Source organism: Saccostrea cucullata, unplaced genomic scaffold (genome assembly GCF_032062105.1).
Source record: "Saccostrea cucullata isolate Sc308-1 unplaced genomic scaffold, CSIRO_AGI_Scuc_v1 ctg3233, whole genome shotgun sequence".
Taxonomy (NCBI): domain Eukaryota; kingdom Metazoa; phylum Mollusca; class Bivalvia; order Ostreida; family Ostreidae; genus Saccostrea; species Saccostrea cuccullata.
Genome location: NW_026929916.1, coordinates 53,105 through 74,590, shown reverse-complemented (window position 1 = coordinate 74,590; position 21,486 = coordinate 53,105). Strand labels below are relative to the sequence as shown.

The window sequence follows — 21,486 nt, the reverse complement described above, 5'->3', positions numbered from 1 at the left end:
GCACTAGTCATATCACCTGTACAGATTTCTTGATCAGTGGCTGTTCCATCTATGAAACATACACTTACCTACATATCAATAATACAATAATCAATCCTTTTGATATTACTTTAAATAATTATTTATACGGATATAAATATAAATAATGAAATGTATTTCTTTGGTTGTTAGTACGGAAATGAACGTAGAAGGTAATGCAGAAAAAATACATTGTTTTTTTTATTTCTGCAACAGCTGCCGGAAAAGGGGGGTTTGGTAAAGTGCAGAAGCAATAAGCTAATAAGCGTAGAGGAAATATATATTTTTTAAAGTTTTTGGAGTTGTTCATTTTAATACAACGTCAATCATAGATAGAGGATTGAATTTTACTAAGGGTCATACCCAAAAATGTGTTCTAAATACAATCAGAAATTAAATAAAAACTTTAACGGACATCTATTTTAATCAAAAGAGATTAATAAGTAAAATCATGAAGACTTGATCATTCAAAAGCGTCTTTTGCTTCTTTCCGAGCCCCGATGACATTATTTTTTGAACGTCCCTCGTATATAGATGGACAGGTTTACACACAATAACAGTCATTATATCTGCAAAAGGTGAAGAACAAAAATTTGGGCAAACAACAAGCCTTTTAAATATTAAATGCACTGAGGATGCCAAGCTGAAATAGTCACTGCTCTTTCAAATCAATTAGATCTGGGACAAAAATCAATATTGAGAACAAAATTGTGTATTTTAAACTAAGAGGTGGATAAAATCATTATATGAAGGTAAGGCGTATGGACATTGTAAGGAAGATCGAGAGAATTAAGTACGATTTCGTATACTGAGTATGAGGGAAATGTATCGTTTTCCCTCATACTCATAAGGGAATTACCTCCTATTTTAAATTATAGATCCGTCTGAAGCATGGAGTCTGCTTTTTTGCAAGGTAAAAGTGGTAGGCGATAAACAAAACATGCCAGCCAATCAGAAACGCACTAATTAATAGTAATTATTTCAGAAATGTTAAACCTTTACAAATAAACTGGATTTTTATCTAATACTAATTTAACAGATGCATATATAGCAGGACCTATGAAAAAAATGCTCTAAAAATATCACTTCTATGTTTTTGAAAAATAAATGATACACTGACTGAAAAATGAGTCGTTCGCAAATCCTGTGCATAAGAAGATTCAGATAACTATAATATGGATTAAGTGAATAATTTCTCCTTTATTTCTTAAGAAAACTATTGCCATCATTCAGTAAGTTCATGAACAGCACTAGTCATATCACCTGTACAGATTTCTTGATCAGTGGCTGTTCCATCTATGAAACATACACTGACGTACATGTCAATAATACAATAATCAATCCTTTTGATATTACTTTAGATAATTATTTATACGGATATAAATATAAATAATGAAATGTATTTCTTTGGTTGTTAGTACGAAAATGAATGTAGCAGGTAATGCAGAAAAAATACATTGTTTTTTTTTTTATTTCTGCAACAGCTGCTGAAAAAGGGGGGTCTTGTTAAGTGCAGAAGCAATAAGCTTATAAGCGTAAGGGAAATATATATTTTTTAAAGTTTTTGGAATTGTTTATTTTAATACAACGTCAATCATTGATAGAGGATTGAATTTTAGACTTTCAGTAATCTCTATCGAATGATTTCATATATGAAATTTTTTATTTGTAATTAAATGTCATAATTTTGAATAGCAATCTCTTTGATGTTTTTGCATTTTTGCATTATTTTTGTAATTTAAGAAAAACATATAGTTTACGTACATAATGTATTATTTATGATATATATATCTAGCATATCGTTACCTGTAATCCACCCCAAACTTACTTGCACATAACAGATATTAAAATAGCAATGTTAGATAAGTTTAGACATGATTTAAAGGTAATCTAAATAATCTAAATAAACGTATAGTGCAAGCGATCGATATATAGAAGAGAAAATTCACATTAAATTTGGTGAATGTAAGTACTTGTTAAAGTTTTAGTATGAATGTAGTATGTTGTCAACTAATTCTGTTCCATCCATGCCTAGTATCGTTTTGATCTTTTTTAAACGTCACCTTCAAATAATTGATTTTACTCTTACAGTCATGTATTTTGTAATCAATACTGCCCTCTATAAATACATGGACCGGGCATGTATACACTTGTTAATTTATTTCCTTAATGAAAGGCAATTGAAACAATTCATTCAACTGAAGGTATTTGAAAGGTTTTCATTATATATTTGTAGTGGTGGGGGTTGGTAGAAGGAGTGTAATTTAGTTAACTAGTACTAAGTACTTTCCGGAGTATGTTTTGACAGCCTATCTTATGAAAAGAAAGGGAACAAATGTCCAAGCGTTTATTTTTCTCCTTTGGATTTAATAGAATTCTTCAGAGAACAGAGAAATCATTGACAAAATTGAACTAAAATTATTGTTTTTTATTTTTGCAGCGAGAGAGGGTAGTGAACTGTTTTTCAGCATCTTCTTGACTGATTAGCTTTGTTTGTGATAAACAGGAGGTCAATTAAATTTGAAAAAAAGATAACATGTATGTGTTAATTTAGAAATCTATTTTAGACCCTATATTTAATTAAAACATTTAAACTTTGCGAGGGTTCTTTGTTTTTAGATGTTTTGTTAAAACAATTTGTTTGTTTTTTGTCTTAAAGCAATGCACGTTTGGAAATTCATGTATAACAAATGAACAATAGCAGGAATATCATGTTGCAGATTTTTTGAGGCAGTGTAAATATGACTCTCTTACAAGGCCTGGTGTATGTTGTTCTACATTTAGTCAACGCAAAGGTATATACAATTACTATCTATATAAGTAAAGCTTATATTATACTAAATAGATTTCGTGAAATTTTGATCCGTATTTTTTGAAAAATATAAAAATTACATTGAAATGCTTTTGTTTAGTTAAGTGTAAATGTGTATGAATGTTTGTTTTCTAACAATACAATAAAGTTACTATTTTATGTTTTTATCATTTAGATGATAAATTCTTTGGGATACAATTTTCCCGTTCACTCAACAAACATATGTCCAATGAACGACAAGGCATGGTCTAATGCATCTCTGAGAATGCATTGCAACGACACACATGGGTACCATTGTGTACCTGATAAGAATTTCTCGTCTCTTATAGAGTTTTGTTATCCACTAGGAAGACGTATTCCTTTCCAAAAAGGTTATAACTGATCTTTAAATTTTGATTCAGTGCAATTTTTATGACAAAACCGCGCTTTAAAACAATGCAAATGATGTGTAAATTTTTATCATCTTTAGGGAATTGTTTGGAACTCGCCTATACTGGAATTCTTAACCACGTCAAATGTGGTCATTTCAGTTACGGTTGTCCAGATAAGGATTATTTCAGCAATGAAATTTATCAATGTAAGTGGTCAAAGTACAAAGAACTTTTGAATGGAAATATATATTTAAGATAATTTATGGTATAGCTGACGTATCTAATCAATATTTCCCTACAGATCCCGCATGTCTGAGGGTTGCTGATAGTTGTTTTGCAGCAGATCTTAGTTGCTTAAAAACACAATACTTCAAGCCGTGAGTATCAGAAATGTCCATGAAATATGAAAAAAATGAACAGTATTTGACCTCAAAAGTCCTTCTAAACATTACAAATTAAAAGCAGTGCAAATAGAGACCAGGAAAACATCAAAGATGGGATCAGGTACCATAGAGGAATGAGAATTACCAGTCACGCACGCCGTGTGTTCCTTGTGTTGATAAAAAAATGGACGCGAAAAAACTCACATGGTTAAGGTTCTAAATATTGGCCTCACAACTTTAAGTAAAACTTCAGCTAGCAATTGACTAAATGATACACTGTATATACGTATACAAGACAAGATCATTGTATTGACAATAACATGTGCAATATGAGGAGACTGTTGATATCCTTGTTTTATCAACATGTTTGGGAATAGCTTGCCTCGTTTTAGAAACTCTTTGTACTAGATTTTGCTTGTCAAATCAAATGAATCAACTGAAAGACAATACCGCCATTTGCAGATGATAAAAGTAATTTTCTATTTATTAAGTAAACAAAATTGATAGTTAAGAAGTTAAAGTCACCAGTTTTTCCCAAAGCTTTGTTGTGAGTTACCAGAGAACGTCTTTTTCTCGTAAAATACCCAAATATGAAACACGTTTCAGACTGTGAAATGCTTATTTTATGGACTAATATTAAATTCGATTTTGTTTGTATTCTAGTCTCTGAATGGTTAATATCCAAAAAGGAACACAAATTATATATGTATGACCTTGTTTGGTTTTGGGATACACCCCTGACAACCAGCTGAATAACCTTTATCCATGCAATCCCCTCATTTCAGACCTGGGATTAATTAAAATTTCAATATTTAATAAATGTATGGTTACTCGATTTTACCACATGTAACAATAAACATGACTGCTAGGCCTACATCTAACATTTTGAAAGAAACATAATAGCAAGACGGGATCACTTTTAACTCTCCACCAATCCAGTCCACCACTCTCAAAATGGTATAACTTTTTGTTTTTGCTGTATTTTAAGATGTGAGAAAGCAAACTGTACATGTCCAGTAAAGCAGTCAATCAAAGGAGGAAACACCTTTACAGCTTTAGTTGTTACAATTGCCTTATTGTCTGTTTTTGTTTTGGTGAGGATTTTGGTTCCTCTATTCATCAAGTGTCTGAAGATTTATAAAAAGAGTAAGTTTGACTTATCGCCTTACTTTTTACCGAGATTTGTAGCTTTGTTGCAAAGAATGAATAATGCGTAAAGTACCAATTAACTAAAAAACTAATTAGGAAAAATGCTACTCTTTTACAGAACGACCTGTTCAGGAGCAAGATACAGCTACGATTGGCCTAATAGGTAAATTTATATGTCTGTCATATTTGAATAGGATCTTTACAAACATTATGAAACATGAAATTCATGGAAAAAGTCCCATTCTGATACTTTATGTTTATTTATGAGAAAACAAAATTAGAAATTCATTAAAGGCAAATTTACGGTGAAAAGCATTATTGCAAAATGTACGTGCTTAAATTGCAAACAGTAAATCGTATAATCCAAGACCTCGTTCTTGTGTCAATACTCTTAATTCTGAAGAAAAATAATTTCTTGGCCACATTACCTGACCTTTGCCCTTTTTCTTTAAAATTACTAGTATTTTATAATGGTAATACACTATACATTATTTTCCTATTTCATTTCATGTCACTTAGTGAGAAGAAGGTTTGGTTTTAGCTTAATTGTGCCCTAAAAATGTTATGTTATCAAAACGTTTTGAAACTGACTTAAATATCAATTACGTATATGACTGTGATAAAGTAGAAAGAATATGGCACTGCCATTTCTGCCAATTTGATGTCATTAAAGTGATGCATTTTTGTATATTTAACAGGAAAAGCCTCAAATTAGCCAATTTCAAGGTTAATTTTCCTTTAGAAAGTAGTGTACACAGCCATCGCCCACTTTGATTTTTGATATGCTGTGCAAAAACAACATAAAATCATATATCTCAAAATATCTTTGTGGGCGATGCCTGTGGACAATATTTTCTGCAACTTTTGAAGAAAATACGGGAAAATGCCCATGTTTATGACGTCACAATTACCATTTAAAAACACCTTGGAGAAAAATTATTTGTATGATTTTTCTGCATGGAATTTCAATGATTCAGAAAGCATTAATTTTTTATCTTTTACACCAGTTTCATTTTTTAGAAAATCACAGGGCAAAATCTGTATAGAAACCATACCTTGTTCTTTGAAATGTTAGTTAATAATCATTTCTGAATAATTATATAAAAAAAAAGTGGTGACAACAAACAGCTGGTGAATAAATAGATTTTAGGAATTGAAAATACGGGTCCAGTTGCAGTATTTATGTTACTAAATGAAGTTTAAATAATGTTTTACCAAATTTTTACATGCTATATGAGCATAATTTGTCAGACAAAATCAAAACAAGTAAAATTATAGCCACTTTTAGCCAATAAAGCATATGCATATGAGTTTAAAAAAATTCTGTACAGCAAATAATTTGCATAAAAGTACTTTAAAAACTATTCTTTCTCTACTTTCTATGCTTGTAGAAAACAATATTGAAGAAATTGAAAGTCCCATCAATGACGATGTGTCTGAAAGACCAGAGGGTAAGTAAAAAAGGCCCATAAAATTCTTAAAAAAAAGATACGTTCAATTTAAATGATTTACTATTAATATCTAATTAAACTCATGAAAATGTTAAAATGCCATTAGTTAAAACAAAAAGTTTATCTTTACAAAAATCGAAAATCAGTACACGTCATTCAAAAAGGAATAAACATAGATCATCGGAAATTCAGGAGGTGGGATCGGTCGCGTAAAAGGAGTAAACATCTTCAGTTGACCGCTAACATCCGGCGTAAGCCGAGGTTATTGATCAAATAGATAAAATACACGTATTTTAGAATCAAATTTATTTAAAAATCAAGGGTCCTTAAAGGGTTTCTTTTAATTTTATGTATAGGCTATAATTACTAACAATTTTATAATAACGACTATAAATTTTACGAAATTCTGACAATAAAACAATTTTGAGATCCCAAAAATATCAACTGCCAATAGAGGATCTCAGTTGTAAATACTGATCGTTCTCGAAGCATTTTAGGACAAGAGACGCAGTAAATAATATAGTTATAGACGTAAACACAACATCCTGTTCGATGATAGAAAATCTTAAGTTATTTCGTTTGTCATTAAATTTCGTTGTCAATTAACCCTTGTCGTCTGTCGGTAAAACATTCAAATATGAAACACATATATGACAGACTCTCTAATGTCTTTTATTTCGAATAAACTGTTAATTGATAAAGTTAACCCGATACATATGAATACAAAGTCACGGCAGTCACAAAGTTTCAATATTAATAATCAATCAATTAATTTACAGTCCAAGAACGGCTATTTGAACTGTTTAAGTGTTTATATGGTTGGGACTAATGGTAGTGAATGTTTTCCTGTTATTGTTCTTTTTCTTTTTTCTCGGAATTTCCCTAATCTATAAGGCCTTACAAAGAAAGCGAAAGCCAAGAAACAAGCACATCTTGTCAATCACCAACTTGTAATTCAAATGGATACTCTAAATCTGTTTTGAGTATTCCATAAAAACCCGGTGTAAAGACGAACAATGACCCCCATCAAATAATGACCGGGGGTCATTTTTTAATGAAAAAAAATGACCCCCTACCCGTAGAAAAAAATCATTTTTTGTAGAAAAAGTGTCATAGGGGTCATTATTTTATATGTTAGTCCTATAAAAAATTGACCCCCATTGAAATATGACCCCCTTTAAAGTGAAAAGAGATTCTTTAATTGTCAAGTAATAAAAGTTCTTTTTAATTTCCTCCTTATAGTGTTTTGCTTAAAGAATAATATTCCACTTGTTTTTAGAAATCAAACCATGCAACAATCAGGTTCCAATACTCTTTGATAGAAAAATTAATGTTTCCTTCATTTCAAGTTTTAGTTTGTATACGTTTGGCAAATCCTCTTTGACAATGAAAAAGGAGGAACTTTTTATCCCCCCCCCAAATTAAATCAAACCAAAAAATAAAAATAAATGAAAAGCAAAAGTATAAATAAAACTCTATACCTTTCAATAATACTGAAAGAGGCTCTAGATAAAATATTGTTATGTTCTTATTCGTTTCCACTCAAACGAACATAAATAATTTATAAAATAAATAACAACGCGTATTTAGATACAGAAGCGCTCTCGTAAGTGCAGTTTAATTACTAGTACACATAATGTACAAACACAACTTTACTCCTCTGCAACTCTTAAATTTACAAAACAAAAACGTATAATTAATAAAAAACCAAAATATTTGTGAGGGCGGGTGGGCGGGTGAATGTCTAACTGCACTGTTTGAGAGAGAGCCTTCGAATGGCGCTAAACTTTAACTCAAGGTAAAGCGTGCGTGCTTGATTAGAACACCTGTAGGTCAGGTATTCTAAAAATATATTAACCAATCCGATCGATTATCTATTTTAAACAACACTAGGTAAACACGTGTACGATAGATACACGTGTTGTGATACCTTCAATAAATACATTTATGTTCTTATTCGTTTCCACTCAAACGAACATAAATAATTTATAAAATAAATAACATCACGTATTTCGATACAGAAGCGCTCTCGTAAGTGCAGTTTCGACAATAAAGAAAGAGAAAAGAAAATTATAAACCCAAGTTTTTTGTAACAGAAAGTTTTGATTGTAAATTTTCGTGTACATAACCGTCCTTTGCATTATCCGATTTCCACATCCCATGTTTCTTAAAAAGACGATCACTGACCCCTGTTGCAGCTGCAGCAGTAGCACCACCCGACCTCAAACTGTGTACTCCGTATCTTTTAGAATCTAGACCTAAACTGTCTGATGTGTATAAAACTAACTCTCTAACTCTGGTGTATGACAAAGGCTGATTACTTTTCCTTAACTTGTAGGAGTTATTTGTTTTACAATAAGTAACTTGTCTAAAAATAAACTCCTCTGACGTCTCTGATATACCTGATAAAAGAAGATACCTGAGTAACATTTTAACTGGACAGGTATTAGAGTTCGTGCGTGATATATACAGAGAAGTACCTTGCTTATACACATCTGTTTTACTCTTTGCAATGAACAAATTTAGGTGAAATTGATAAAAGGTAAGATGTGTCCTTCTAATATTAACAATTTCAGAAAAACGTAAAAAACCCGCATATCCTAAAAGAAAAATACAACAAGTGCGCAGTTCATATAATGATGCATCATTTCTCCCAAATTTTTCAACAACAGCTGACAAAATATCTGCAGAAACCGGTTCTTTTTTTTACAGGTTGACTGTGTTCTCTTATACAAGCTTCTTTTACAAACTTAACTAAGTAAGAGTCACAAGGATTGGATAATCCCGAAAAATGATGGGCCCATGTAATAGCATGAGTAGCCTCCTCTATCTTTGAAGAGGACTTAAAAGTTTTTGCAAGATATGTTAAAAATATTGCTACATGAACATCAGTAGCTGGTAAAGAATTAACAATCGGTGTAAATGTCTTGCACTACTTGGAAAAATTGTTGAAGGCATACCTATATTTCTTTGTTGTATTTTCAGCTTTTGATTTTAGGTAGTAGTTGGGTAAGGACTCGGCGAGTTCCAAGAGTGATGGATCCTGAGCACTGTTGAACAAAGATGTCCACCTACCAACCTTAAATATTTCTGCAAAACGTACAAAATAGATAACAAATTAAAATATTTCAACAATACAATTAAATCAATATTTCGTGTACCAGGGCCAAATCTCTGCAATACACGACTTGTATGACTTCTGTTTGTCTATAAGGAACTCATAAAAACGTTATTTCAACATCTGCAGTACAATATAGTACCAGTACCTCAATTTTCATACAACTTATCCCATCATCTGCAGTACAATTTGTACCAGGGCCTTTTTTTAAACATCTGCAATACCTCTGTACCAGGTTCACTATATGTGCACCAGGGCCATCATCAACTGCAATGCACATATCACAACAATATACTTCTACCATCAAACAGCATAATAACATGTATTTACAAATTATATACATTACAACATACTAGCATCCAGTCTAATTACTAATACTGGAGATAAAAACTTGTTCGAACCAAAAACCGTGTTTTTGTTCTGACCTTGTACATATATTCCAGACACATCTTTGAACTCTAATATATCTGCAACATATTCATAAGTATCAACTTTGTTGAAACTTTGTTGAAGGCCAAAAGGAAGCTGATTTCCACTTAGGTACAATTAATGTCCCTACAGCTTTGCTACTGACGAGATACTTTATAGTTTTTATAACTAAGGAAATAGGCGGAACCAGCCAATTATTTTCTAACGCCCAGTTTTGCGTAAAAGAATCGACAGCTTCTGTCCCTGGGTTCCAGAAAAGTGAATTAAATCTAAACAATTTATTGTTCTTTGCACTAGCAAATCTATCAATAGTATGTGGACCATATAGAGAATCAATAAATTCAAAAAAATCATGAGACACACCCCAATCTTCATAGTCGACAAGTTTACTTAAGTAATCGGCTTTTTGATTTTTGTCTCTAGGGATCCACTAGATATCGATAGAAATGCTATGCTTCCTGCAAAATGAAAATATGTTAAAAGCTATTTCTTGCAATTCTGTCTTCAAACTTCCTGACTGTAAAATATGGACACAGATCTGGTTATCTGTAAACCATTTGACACATTTTTTAAACAACATTTCATCAAATGAAATCAAAGCTAATTCTATTGCCTTCATCTCTCTCCATGTTGAACTATTATTCATTTCAAGATCATTCCACACCTGGTGGAAAAACTGTTCATCTAAGCCCACTGTATATGCCCCAGCGCCTACTGCGCTATTATCTGAATACACCAATGTACTTTCTCGTTGTGTAGTCTTAAGTTTTCTTTCATTATAATTTCGGATATTTTGTAACCAAAATTTTTATTCTTTCATCGTGTTAATAGCAAACTTAAAATGAAGTGTACCGTCCCATGATGTTTTGAAAACAATTTCCATGTAGCAATATCTTGTCATTTAACCTACAATCGTTACCCATAACTGAATGTAATGACATTATTTTCCCCGCAACTCTGGCCAATGCCTAGCCGAAACCTTGGGTAAATCTGAAAGAAATTGAGCAATGTTAGTCTCGATGTCTTGAATTCTTCTTTCTGGAATAGAAATTTCAAAAGCTACTGAATTCCATCTGATAACTAACCATTCCAAATCTTGCACTGGGCTGAAAATCGATTTTCCAACATTGATTAAAAAACCTGCCTCGTTTAAGGATGCCTTGATAAAACTTGAAATTCTCTGACACTCTTCGAATGACTCCGACATGGCTATACCGCCATCTAAATAAAGAACAATCTTTATATTGTTAGTACGCCAATACTTCACCATAGCCCGTAAGCATTTTGTAAATATGTATGGGGCTGTAGACAAACCAAACGGAAGAACTGTAAAACAATAATAATTATCTTTCCACTGAAAACCCAAAAATGTTTGGCATTTCTTACAAATATCTATGTGGTGGTAACCTGATTTCAAGTCAAACTTAATACAGAAGCAATTTTTCTCGAAATATTGCAAAGCCACTTTATAATCTTCAAACTTTACTTTTTCTTTTTTCAAGTATGAATTCAAAACACTTAGATCTAAAATCAAACGCTTCTTTTCTCTGTTTTCTGCGACGCTCAATGGGCTCACTACAAATGGTCTGAATGGTACCTGTTTAACACAACCTGTTTGAATCAGATCTTCTATGCTTTCTGAAACAAAGGAAAAATTCTGAAGAGCAGATTTGTTATTCTTCAAATGAATTCTTGGTGGATTAGTTGCAAAAGGAATATTATATCCAGTTTTTATAATTCTCAAAATATCATCAAATGCACCTATCTTTTCCCAGAAATCATAATGATTGTGCAAACTATTTTTCACCCCTTTATAAGACTCATTTGAATCTTGTATTGATAAAACTTGCAATGTTCAATCATTATCTCATTATCAGTTATCTGATCAAACATATCTACAGATAGAATTTACTTATCATCAATTTGACTTAGTATTGGAGCCTGCGCTGCTGGTGTATTGACTATTGAGGGGACATCCTGTTTTCCAATGCCCAGTCTGGAAGCACTTGTAGCAGACGTCGCTGGGCTGTGGTGTCCGTCTGCTACTGAAGCGAAAGGGCTGCTGAATAAATTTGCTGGTGCCGGGTTGTTGTACTGTGTTTGCCTGTTGCAATGCGAGTGTGGAAAGCTGAGCAGCAGAACCAGCAGCAGCAGAAGGTACGGGCTTGCCATAAGGTTAAAAACGAGGCTTTTTAATTTGTCTGTTGCTTCTGAGGGCCCTGTTCTCCGCGCTCCTTATCTTTTTCTCGTCATCCGAGTCGTCGGCAATATCATTACATTGGTACTCTTGTACTGTCTTCCACCCTGCTGGGGAACCGTCTGCAATTCTGATATACTTTTGCGGTTTTAAGTTTTTCATTGATTCGTTTAACAACTTTGTCATTTATAATTATGAGTAGATAAATCTTTGAGTTTATCAAGTTCCTCTAACAATTCTTCATAAAACAAATACTGAGCCTTGTTTCCTTCGTATTTTAACTTCCCAGCTATGTTATCCTTGAGTTTCTTAGAAAGTTCCTGAGCTGAGGATTTACTGTCTTCCTGAAACTTTTCAGATAATTGTTGAAATTGGGTAGATATAGCTGTAGACAATAATTTGACTGCGTCTGTCAAAGCAAATGAAGTAGACGTGGACTGTGCGTTATCTGGTAACTTAGTAATCTCTCCCGTTGTGTCGTCAGTCATGAGAATATCTTCCTCTTTATCCATGAAGAAAAACTTAGTCTAACTGCACTGTTTGAGAGAGAGCCTTCGAATGGCGCTAAACTTTAACTCAAGATAAAGCGTGCGTACCTGATTAGAATACCTGTAGGACAGGTATTCTAAAAATATATTAACCAATCCGATCGATTATCTATTTTAAACAACACTAGGTAAACACGTGTACGATAGATACACGTGTTGTGATACCTTCAATAAATACATAAATGAAGTTAAGCTTTCACACAAGTTCTATCATATCATAATTACTTCGCCATGGTTAAAGCATACTTTAAATGTTGGTGGGGGTATACTTGAAAGTATTGTGGCAAAGTAACAGTTGAAAATTACTACATGTAGAATAGTAGATTATTTTAAGCTTATTTTTAGTCCCTTCTTATAAAAAAAATGGAGGTAGGGTAGTTTTTTGTTACTTTTGTTGATAATCGACTTCCTCCTAAATAAGTAAGGGGGTTGGGTGGGTATAACACCTAAAAACATGATATGTAAAGCGCTATGGGCTAGTGTAAAATACACATTCTAATGCAAAAACTATACATGTAGACATTACCTTTTGATTTAGCACACACAGTATTCATTACATTTCTTAATGCTTGTTTTACACCACCCTTTTACCCAGTTCTGAGTATATTTTTCAGAGAATTTAATATGAAAATCAGAACAAACGTTTTCATTTTTGTAACGTCTTCTTTATACTGTATCATAATATGAAAAGTTAATTGAAGACCAAAAATTTGGCATTTTTTTTTTGTAAAACTCCAAGGTAAAGGTCAAAAGGTCAAATTTGGTGGTACCCAAAGTAAGGTCTTGTCACAAGGAATATACACATATTGAATATGAAAGGCATAACTACTATAATTGAAAAGTTATGGTCAAGGTTAAAGATTTTGAGGAGAAACAGACCGCCAGATAGACAGACAGACATACAGACGGTCACTTTCAATTTACTTTGGCTATAACTTTTTAACTGTAGATACTAGCACTCTCATACTTTACAAATGTAATCCTTGTTACATTAAACCTTTCTTAAGAAACCATCAACTTTGACCTTTGAGTTTGACCTACTTTTCAAACACTTATCCTTAGCCATTTATTTTGAACAATTGGTGTTAGGGCTTTTCTATTTTGCAATTGTATTTTTTGTGAGAAGACCCTACTTTGTGTACCATCATATTTAAATTGCATTTAAGAGACATCAAGTTAATCCACAGGGAGTCATTTTTCTACGGGGGTCATTTTTCTTCACGGGGGCTCTGCAAATGTTTAGGGTGGTGACACTTTTTCTACGGGCAAAAGGGTCATTTTTCTACGTCGAATAATGCCCGGGGGTCATTTTTCGCCGTTGAATTTTGACCGGGGGTCATTTTTCGCTGTCGAAAAATGACCCCCGGTCATTATCCGATGGAGTCATTATTCGTCTTTACACCGGCTTTTATGGAAAAGGCATTTACACGAATGGCGTGATTTCTTTTATACGGGTATGTTTACAAGCACATTATCAAACAAACATGCGGATTTCAATTTCCATGAGTCATTAACCGGTACAGTAAAACTCGTTTAGTACGAACACGGATATAGCGAATTCACGGATATAGCGAAGTTATTTTGAATCCCCAGCTATATAAATTCAACGAATTCTTTACACGGATAAAGCGAATCACGGATATAGCGAAGTAAATTCATAGGTCCCAGTGACTTCGTCATAACCGAGTTCTACTGTATAACAGTTCAACAGACGTCATATAATTTCATTAAGAAATCAAATACAGTCAGTTCAAGCACGGCTACTAGAACGGCTTTAGTGCTTATAAAGTTGGGTCTAATGGCGCTGAATGTTTGTTTTTTATTCTTCTTTCATTTTTCCCCAGTATTCCCAGAGTTTATAACCGAAGAAAGCAAAAGCCAAGAAACAAACATGTTTGGTAAGACAACATATTTTAATTTCAAATGGATACTCTAAATCTGTTTTGAGTATTTTATAAAATATTTCCATCTCAAATGATATACACCTAGGCTGGGTTTCGCAAAATATTAGTCGTCAGATACATGTAGATCTCAAATCATAATAAGAGACTTATGATAATTATAATATTTGTTACTGCTGTTTCACAAAACTATCTGATGTAAAAGAAATCTTTAGTTAAGTTCAAAGACATTTTTTGCTTCAATGTCAAAAGGAAATTTTAGATTAAAAAAGATGTTTGTACACTGTTTAGTTGTCTTCCTTACATTTTCTTTAAAACATTAAAATAATAGTTTCTCAAATAATAATAGTTATACTGTCAGAAAATACTTTTTATTGCATCAGCATAAATATAATTTAGGTAGGGGTGAACGTGGGGTTAGAATTCCTACGACTGGCGTGATATAGTCCAAAGGATTGCTTTATCTATGAAAATCGTTCTCTGCTAAAAAACATAATTCTGTTTTAAGCCACCGGTTACACTGTTTTAATTTGTCATACAAACTTGTAAAAGTGTATAACAGCATACATATACATTAAAATGTAGCATTCAGTTTCTTTAGGTATTGGAACTCTTCAACTTCAGAGAAAAACAAAACTACGTTGCATATATGTCCTTAAGAAAGGTGTCTAGTCTATCTATCTTAAAATTAAGATGGATCTTATCATAGGATAAGAGAGTTTTGTGAAACAGCTATGGTGCAGAAAATTTTGATCTCAAGAGGTCCTAATCAAAAGACAATTTTGTTAAACGGGTCCCTGACTTTTGTGTCAGAGATATTTCCACAAATATGGTTTGTTTTCTTTGATACTTTATCCTCAAACAAACATAAGGATGTTGTGTTATCATTCGGTTTTTCAGTTCAACAGCTGTCACAAACTTTCAAAAAGTAAAACGTAATCAAATAATATTCCCTGAACGGCTACTAGAACTTCAGTGCTTATATGGTTGGGTCTGTTAGTATTGAATGCTTTCCTGTTATTGCTCTTTCAATTTTTTTCTTTTCTCAGTATTCCCGGAATCTATTACCAAAGAAAGTGAAAGTCAAGAAAAAAGCAAGCCTGGTAAGATTACCGTATAAGTAGAATTAGTAGCGAGGATTTAATTTTGGCATTATTAGCGAGAGTGGTGAGATCGCTAAAATTGAATACTAATTTGTATTTAATAAACTGATATTCCCATTTGAGGAAATATGACAATATGATCCCTATATCATAATGTATCATTCTTTTCGAAAACAAGCGTTTCCTTTTCGATGTCAATGACATTCATATTTGAAAACACGTGATTCCTATTCGCTTATTTTGTCATTCCTATTCGACCACATTTTATCTTTCTTATTCGATATTTATTTGGTTTATATGCAAGCTGTTGTTGGGGTCAATATTCAACAGGTTCAATTTTCAACTTGTTGAAGCCGAAGGCTTAAGTGAGCTTTTCTGATCACATTTTGTCCGTCGTCCGTCCGTCCGTCCGTCTGTCCGTTCGTCTGTACGTCTGTAAATCTTTCACATTACTCTTTATCGAGAACCACTGGGCCAATTAACCAAACTTGGTACAAAGCATTCTTGGGTTGAAGGGAAGGGGAATTTAAATTGTTCAAATGAAGGACCTAGTCCCCTGACAAGGGGAGATAATCCAGAAAAGACAAAAATAGAGTGGGGTCATTTAAAAATCTTCTTCTCAAGAATCAATGGAACAGAATAGCTGAAACTTTATTGGAAGCACCCTTGGGTAGTATAGATTCTAAATTGTTCAAATCATGACCCCCAGGGGTTGCAACTCGGTGGGGCCATAATGGAGAACCCAAGTTTTGCATAGAAATATATAGGAATTTTTCAAAAATTTCTTCTGAAGAACTACCGGGCCAGAGAAGCTAAAGCTTAGGTGGAACCATCCTGGGGTAGTGTAAATTCTAAATTGTTCAAATAATGACCCCCGGGAGTTGGGCGGGGCCACAATAGGGAATGCGAGTTTTACTTATAGAAATACATAGGAAATTCTTTTTAAAAAATCTTCTTCTGAAGAACTACTGGGCCAGAAAAGCTTTCACTTATGTGAAAACATTCTAGGGTATTGTAGATTCCAAATTGTTCAAATCATGACCCCCGGGGGTTGGGCGGGGCCACAATAAGGAATCAAAATTTTACTAAAAATATATAGGAACAATCTTTGAAAATCTTCTGATGAAGAACCACTGGGCCAGGAAAGCTGAAACTTAGGTGGAAGTATCCTGGCATAGTTAAGATTTTGAATTGTTCAACTCATGACCTCCGGTCGTTTGGCTGGGCTACAATAAGGAATCAAATGTTTACCTTGAACATATTTAGGAAAATAAACTTTTAAAAATCTTCTTCTCAAGAACCACTGGGCCAGAAAAGCTGAAACTTGTTTGGAAGCATCTTTAGATTGTCCAGATTATAACCCCTGGGGAAGGTTGGGATCACAATAGGTGTTACAAGGGAAAATCTGGTAAAGAACAGCATGTTCAAAGATTCTCGGGTGAGCGAGGTGGTCCATGAGCCTATTGTGGAAAGAAACATTACAATATTTTTGATTTTGTTTGTATTCTAGCCTCTGATTAGTTAATATCCAAAATGAAACACAAATTATTTCTGTAAAACCTGGTTTGGTATGGGACACGCCCTTTGACAACCAACTTAATCATTCACAATCCCTTCATTCTTGTCCTCGCGATTCATTGAAAATTCTAGATTTAATAAATGTATCTACAATTTGAAACAGTAACACGATATTGCTTCATTTAAACAAACAACATGGCTGCTACTTCTATGCATCAGTGTTTACCTCCCTTTGCTTCTCATCACTTTTCCATAGTTGTATTTTTGAGACAAAATTTTCAGCTCTGCGCCAGCAATTGGTTGCGTCTCCATATAATGAAAAATTCTTGACAGTGACGTTAAACAATATATACATTCAAACAATTTAATCAGCATGAGTTGTCACTAACCGAATTAAATACAACATACGAATAATAGTTGCTAATTATAAAATGACCAATGCAAGTATTTTTTTTAAAAAATCACTAGTTTAGAAAAAAAATAAAATTGATAAGATATAAAATGGTAATAGTATTTTTTCTATTTATCAGATGAAATTTTCAAAATGATTTTAACGGAATTAAACGTAGAGGATGCTGAACTGTTTCGACTTCTTAAAAGACAATGCCTAAATAGTGAGCAATTGGGATTCAATTATCTCATTGACACAAGAGTGAAGGAATTAAGCAGGAAACACATTTTACACCAAAGAGACGAAAATGGGCGTACATTATTGCATTATGCAGCTATTGGCGGATCTATTTGCATACTGGAGTACATAATAAGCAATTATGATGAAAACGATTTCATGGTAAAATGTTGTCAAGGCAGAACAATCTTAGACTACGCTTTGCAATATAATAATGATGAAATGGCTTTTTATATAATTGGAAAACGTAATACAAAACCAGATAAAGAGACCTTAGATTGCAAAGAGCAAAAAGGAGTTTTTCAGGTTTCACGAGTTACATATATGCCAACATTTGAACCTATTCATTTGATTGCAATAAAAGGAAATTTGAAACTTCTAAATGCAGCAATAAAAAGCGGTTATAAAAATGTGTCATCAAAAACAAAAAGTGGGCTTGATATACTTTCTATAGGATGTCTTGCCCATCAAAATCAATTTTGCAAACATGTTATAAAAAACGAAAAAGAACTGTTAACAGCTGAAATAGGTAAATGGAATGTCTGTCATTATGCTGCAATGTCGGGAAATTTGATAGTGTTAAAATTGATAGAAGAAGAGAAAAAAACAATGCTGTCTACTTCTTCAAAATTAGGAAGAATCCCTATGCATGTTGCCTGTGAATTCAAAAGAACTGACATTGTCAAACATTTAATTGAAACCTGCCCAGGAGATTTGCTTTCGAAAGATATTTTTGGTTGGAGTGCTCTACAGTTTGCAGTCAAAGGTGGAGATTTAAATCTCTTTATGCTTCTGATAGACCAAAACCTGGATATAACAACTAGAACAAACGATGGAAAAACATTGCTCCATATTGCATCCATTCACAAACAGTTTGAAATATGTGAATTCTTAGCTAAAACATTTTCTCAAAAACACACTCAACTTCTAAATGAAACTACAAACACGAAGAAGAAGTGGACAGCAGCTCACTACATAGGAGTAGAAGAGAAAGGGGATGGTAGTGAAGAAAAGATACTTGATATTATGAAAAAATATGGAGTGAAACTCTCTGAGACCACGGGCGATGGATTCACAATATTTGATATAGCTATTTATCATTCAAATTCTGGATTAGTACAACATATACTAAAAAATGAGGAATACATAAAAGCAATGGATATAAGTCAGAAAACTTTAAAGGAACATCTTCAAATGGTAAAAAATAAATCTATAAAATCCATTTTAAATGAGGCTTTGCAAAGGTTAGGCTAAATAAGGTCATTAAGTCGGCAAGTAATACAGTTAATTCATATTAATATCATTCTTTCTTTAAGGACATTGGCAAGGTTACTGGTTTTAGCATAGAAATAAATTTTAAAGTACTTTTGAACAAGTTTAGTGGTACATAACATATTTGCTTCTGGTTCGTTTTATTCAACAAACTAACCTTCCTTTTTAGCTTTTGTCGAATCAATGTTTTTTTTTTCTTCTAAATTTTCAATACATTTCCGATTTAAAGAGGCCGAGCCTAATTATTTCTGCCTTGGGATTTTGATAAGTTTTTGACAATTAATTTTTACTGTTATAATTATTGTTTTAAGATTAAAAAATCGAATGTTATCCCCCCGATTTCTTAGAGGACCATCTCAAAAGTTGTCAAATTTTACTATTGGAACCTTTGGGAATTTGTTTGAAAAGCGCCAATTTATCACATTTTCCGCATATTTTTTTGTATTTCTGCCCTAGAGATTTCTTTTTCGTTCAGTACATGAAAGTTATTGTAAAACATCGTCAAATTATAAAAATATAAAAAAAAATTCACCATCTATTTTGATCTAGGACTTAACTAATAAGTTTATTTTTTCAAGCACAATACCTCTAAATTTGCCATATTACGATATAACTACATATCATTGCAGATGAATTATCGGCATATACGATTTTAGTTTTAAAAAAAACAATGTTTGAATTGCTAGTATGCTTCCTTAGATGTTCTGTCATCAGTTTTTAGTATAATATCCATAGACGTCTTGAACATGCCTCGTTCTTCAGAGTCATGCGTTGCTTACAAAATTCAAAAATGGTGACATCGGTAAGACCATTTCAGCGTTTTTCTTAATTATTGACGTAAATTCGCAGTTTCAGACCAGTAGGCGTTATTGATAATGTTAATTTTTAATTAAAATAAAAAAAAATTGGCAAAGTTGTACTGTCGCACAAATAACTGCATGAAATTTAAAAAGCTGCGCAAAGTCATGCACATTCGAATTAGACTCGGCCTCGTTAAAATGTTAATAAAAAGTACCTATATTATTTTTAAGAAATTTTGAATAAAATACTGTAATATGCATGGGGGTTGGACTTTAGAATTTTGCATATTAATCACAGACTGATGGTGGAGTGTTTTTTTTGTGAAGTAAAGTAGCATACAGTTGTAAGTTTATTAGAAATGTTTTATTGTTCATGTTATTTCATTATCTTATTGTTTACTTGAATTATTGATGCAATACAAATTGCACTTCGACATTGATATGTAAACAAATGCTATTTTTGTATTACTAGACGATCTAGGGAGGTCTTGTTGAACAGACAGTAAGGGACAGTGATACTGAGATGTTATATGTCAGTTTTTCATCATTATCTACCACATTACGACTGTAATTTACTTACTTATTTCAGCATTATCACATGTGTTGTAAATTGGGCGCCTGCCATCTTTCTTACGAAGAAATTAGTCATGTGACATAAACATTGTTGTTTTACAATTGATAAGATCGAAATAACACTGTCCGTGTCCTCAAATATTCATAATTGATACTTAAATGTTATTTTATTGCAGTATTGTCATTTAATTATGCTGTATTTGACGAAATGTTTTGGAACTGAATGTGTAGCGTAATACTTATGTGTTTGCATTATTGTTCGGTATTACTACGCCATGGATTGTGTGTGTCCGTTTTGTTACAGATTGTTTGTTGAACTTGTTTTCTAATGTATATCGAATAGAATTTATAGCTCCCACTTTACATGTAGAAAGGACATTTTGAACGATGTTATTTTCTTTGTATTACACAAAATGTATGTAAAGTAGTTCCGAGTTGCTCCAGAAAGGACAATTATTCATTGGTTGTTGTGATCACGTGACCATTTATGGAAGGTTATATATATGAGCAGCGAACGCCAGTTTCATCACGACGATCGTAACGATCAGATCATATTACGTCATCAACATCACTGACTGTAAATTACTAGTGACTTAGGTAAAAGAAAATAATGTAAACCAATACAAATTAAGTAGTGTATAATTTCTCCACCGCACGGACACCGCAATCCACTGTGTTTTATTAGGCCAGAGATGTTAAGCTAGGACTTTATATACTCATAGATGTACTGACTGTTTTGTTATATTTCATTGAACTTTGAAGTCTTTATTAAATGAAATATTTGAAACGAAAAATGGAACTTGGTTATGATTTACAAGGATGTGAAGTAAATTATCAAGGGTGTTTAAATACATGTGACGGGCTGAGGATGCCCCCCCCCCTTTTTATATGTGGACGGATGTCATGAGTAGTCCTGATAAAAATATAATTTTATAATTTATTGAATTTACACGGGATGGAAACATTGTAAGCTGATTGGCATTTGACAGGGTGCTGAGGAAGCTTACAATACATTGATCTTTCCTTATTCCCAATGATATGTATATATTTTGGCTGAGAAATGCCAGTACTGTTCTTTAATTTTGAGTTTCTAATTATCATTCATAAGGATCAAGAGGTTCTATTATGTTTACGTTATTGGAAACAAATGGTCATTGATATATATGCATAGATTTATTAACACTTTTATTCATAGTTATAAAACGGTGTCTACTT

The 21,486-nt window shown here is 32.8% G+C and overlaps 1 protein-coding gene across 1 annotated transcript; it reads left to right on the top strand.

Moving 5' to 3' along the window:
- The first annotated feature begins 1,909 nt into the window (after positions 1 to 1,909).
- On the top strand, positions 1,910 to 20,626 carry LOC134282465 (uncharacterized). Its single transcript, XM_062764874.1, has 11 exons — positions 1,910 to 1,983; positions 2,739 to 2,813; positions 3,006 to 3,201; positions 3,300 to 3,407; positions 3,503 to 3,578; positions 4,573 to 4,730; positions 4,852 to 4,896; positions 6,125 to 6,184; positions 14,321 to 14,374; positions 15,427 to 15,480; positions 17,529 to 20,626. The coding sequence occupies exons 2-11, from the start codon at positions 2,760 to 2,762 to the stop codon at positions 18,878 to 18,880; spliced, it is 2,157 nt and encodes a 718-aa protein (XP_062620858.1). The 5' UTR covers positions 1,910 to 1,983; positions 2,739 to 2,759; the 3' UTR covers positions 18,881 to 20,626.
- Positions 20,627 to 21,486: the final 860 nt, after the last annotated feature.

Coding starts and splice junctions, on each gene's coding strand:
- LOC134282465 (XM_062764874.1), top strand. CDS start 2,760: ATGACTCTCTTACAAGGCCTGGTGTATGTTGTTCTACATTTAGTCAAC. Junction 4,897..6,124: donor AGCTACGATTGGCCTAATAG/GTAAATTTATAT, acceptor CTATGCTTGTAG/AAAACAATATTGAAGAAATT. Junction 15,481..17,528: donor TCAAGAAAAAAGCAAGCCTG/GTAAGATTACCG, acceptor TCTATTTATCAG/ATGAAATTTTCAAAATGATT.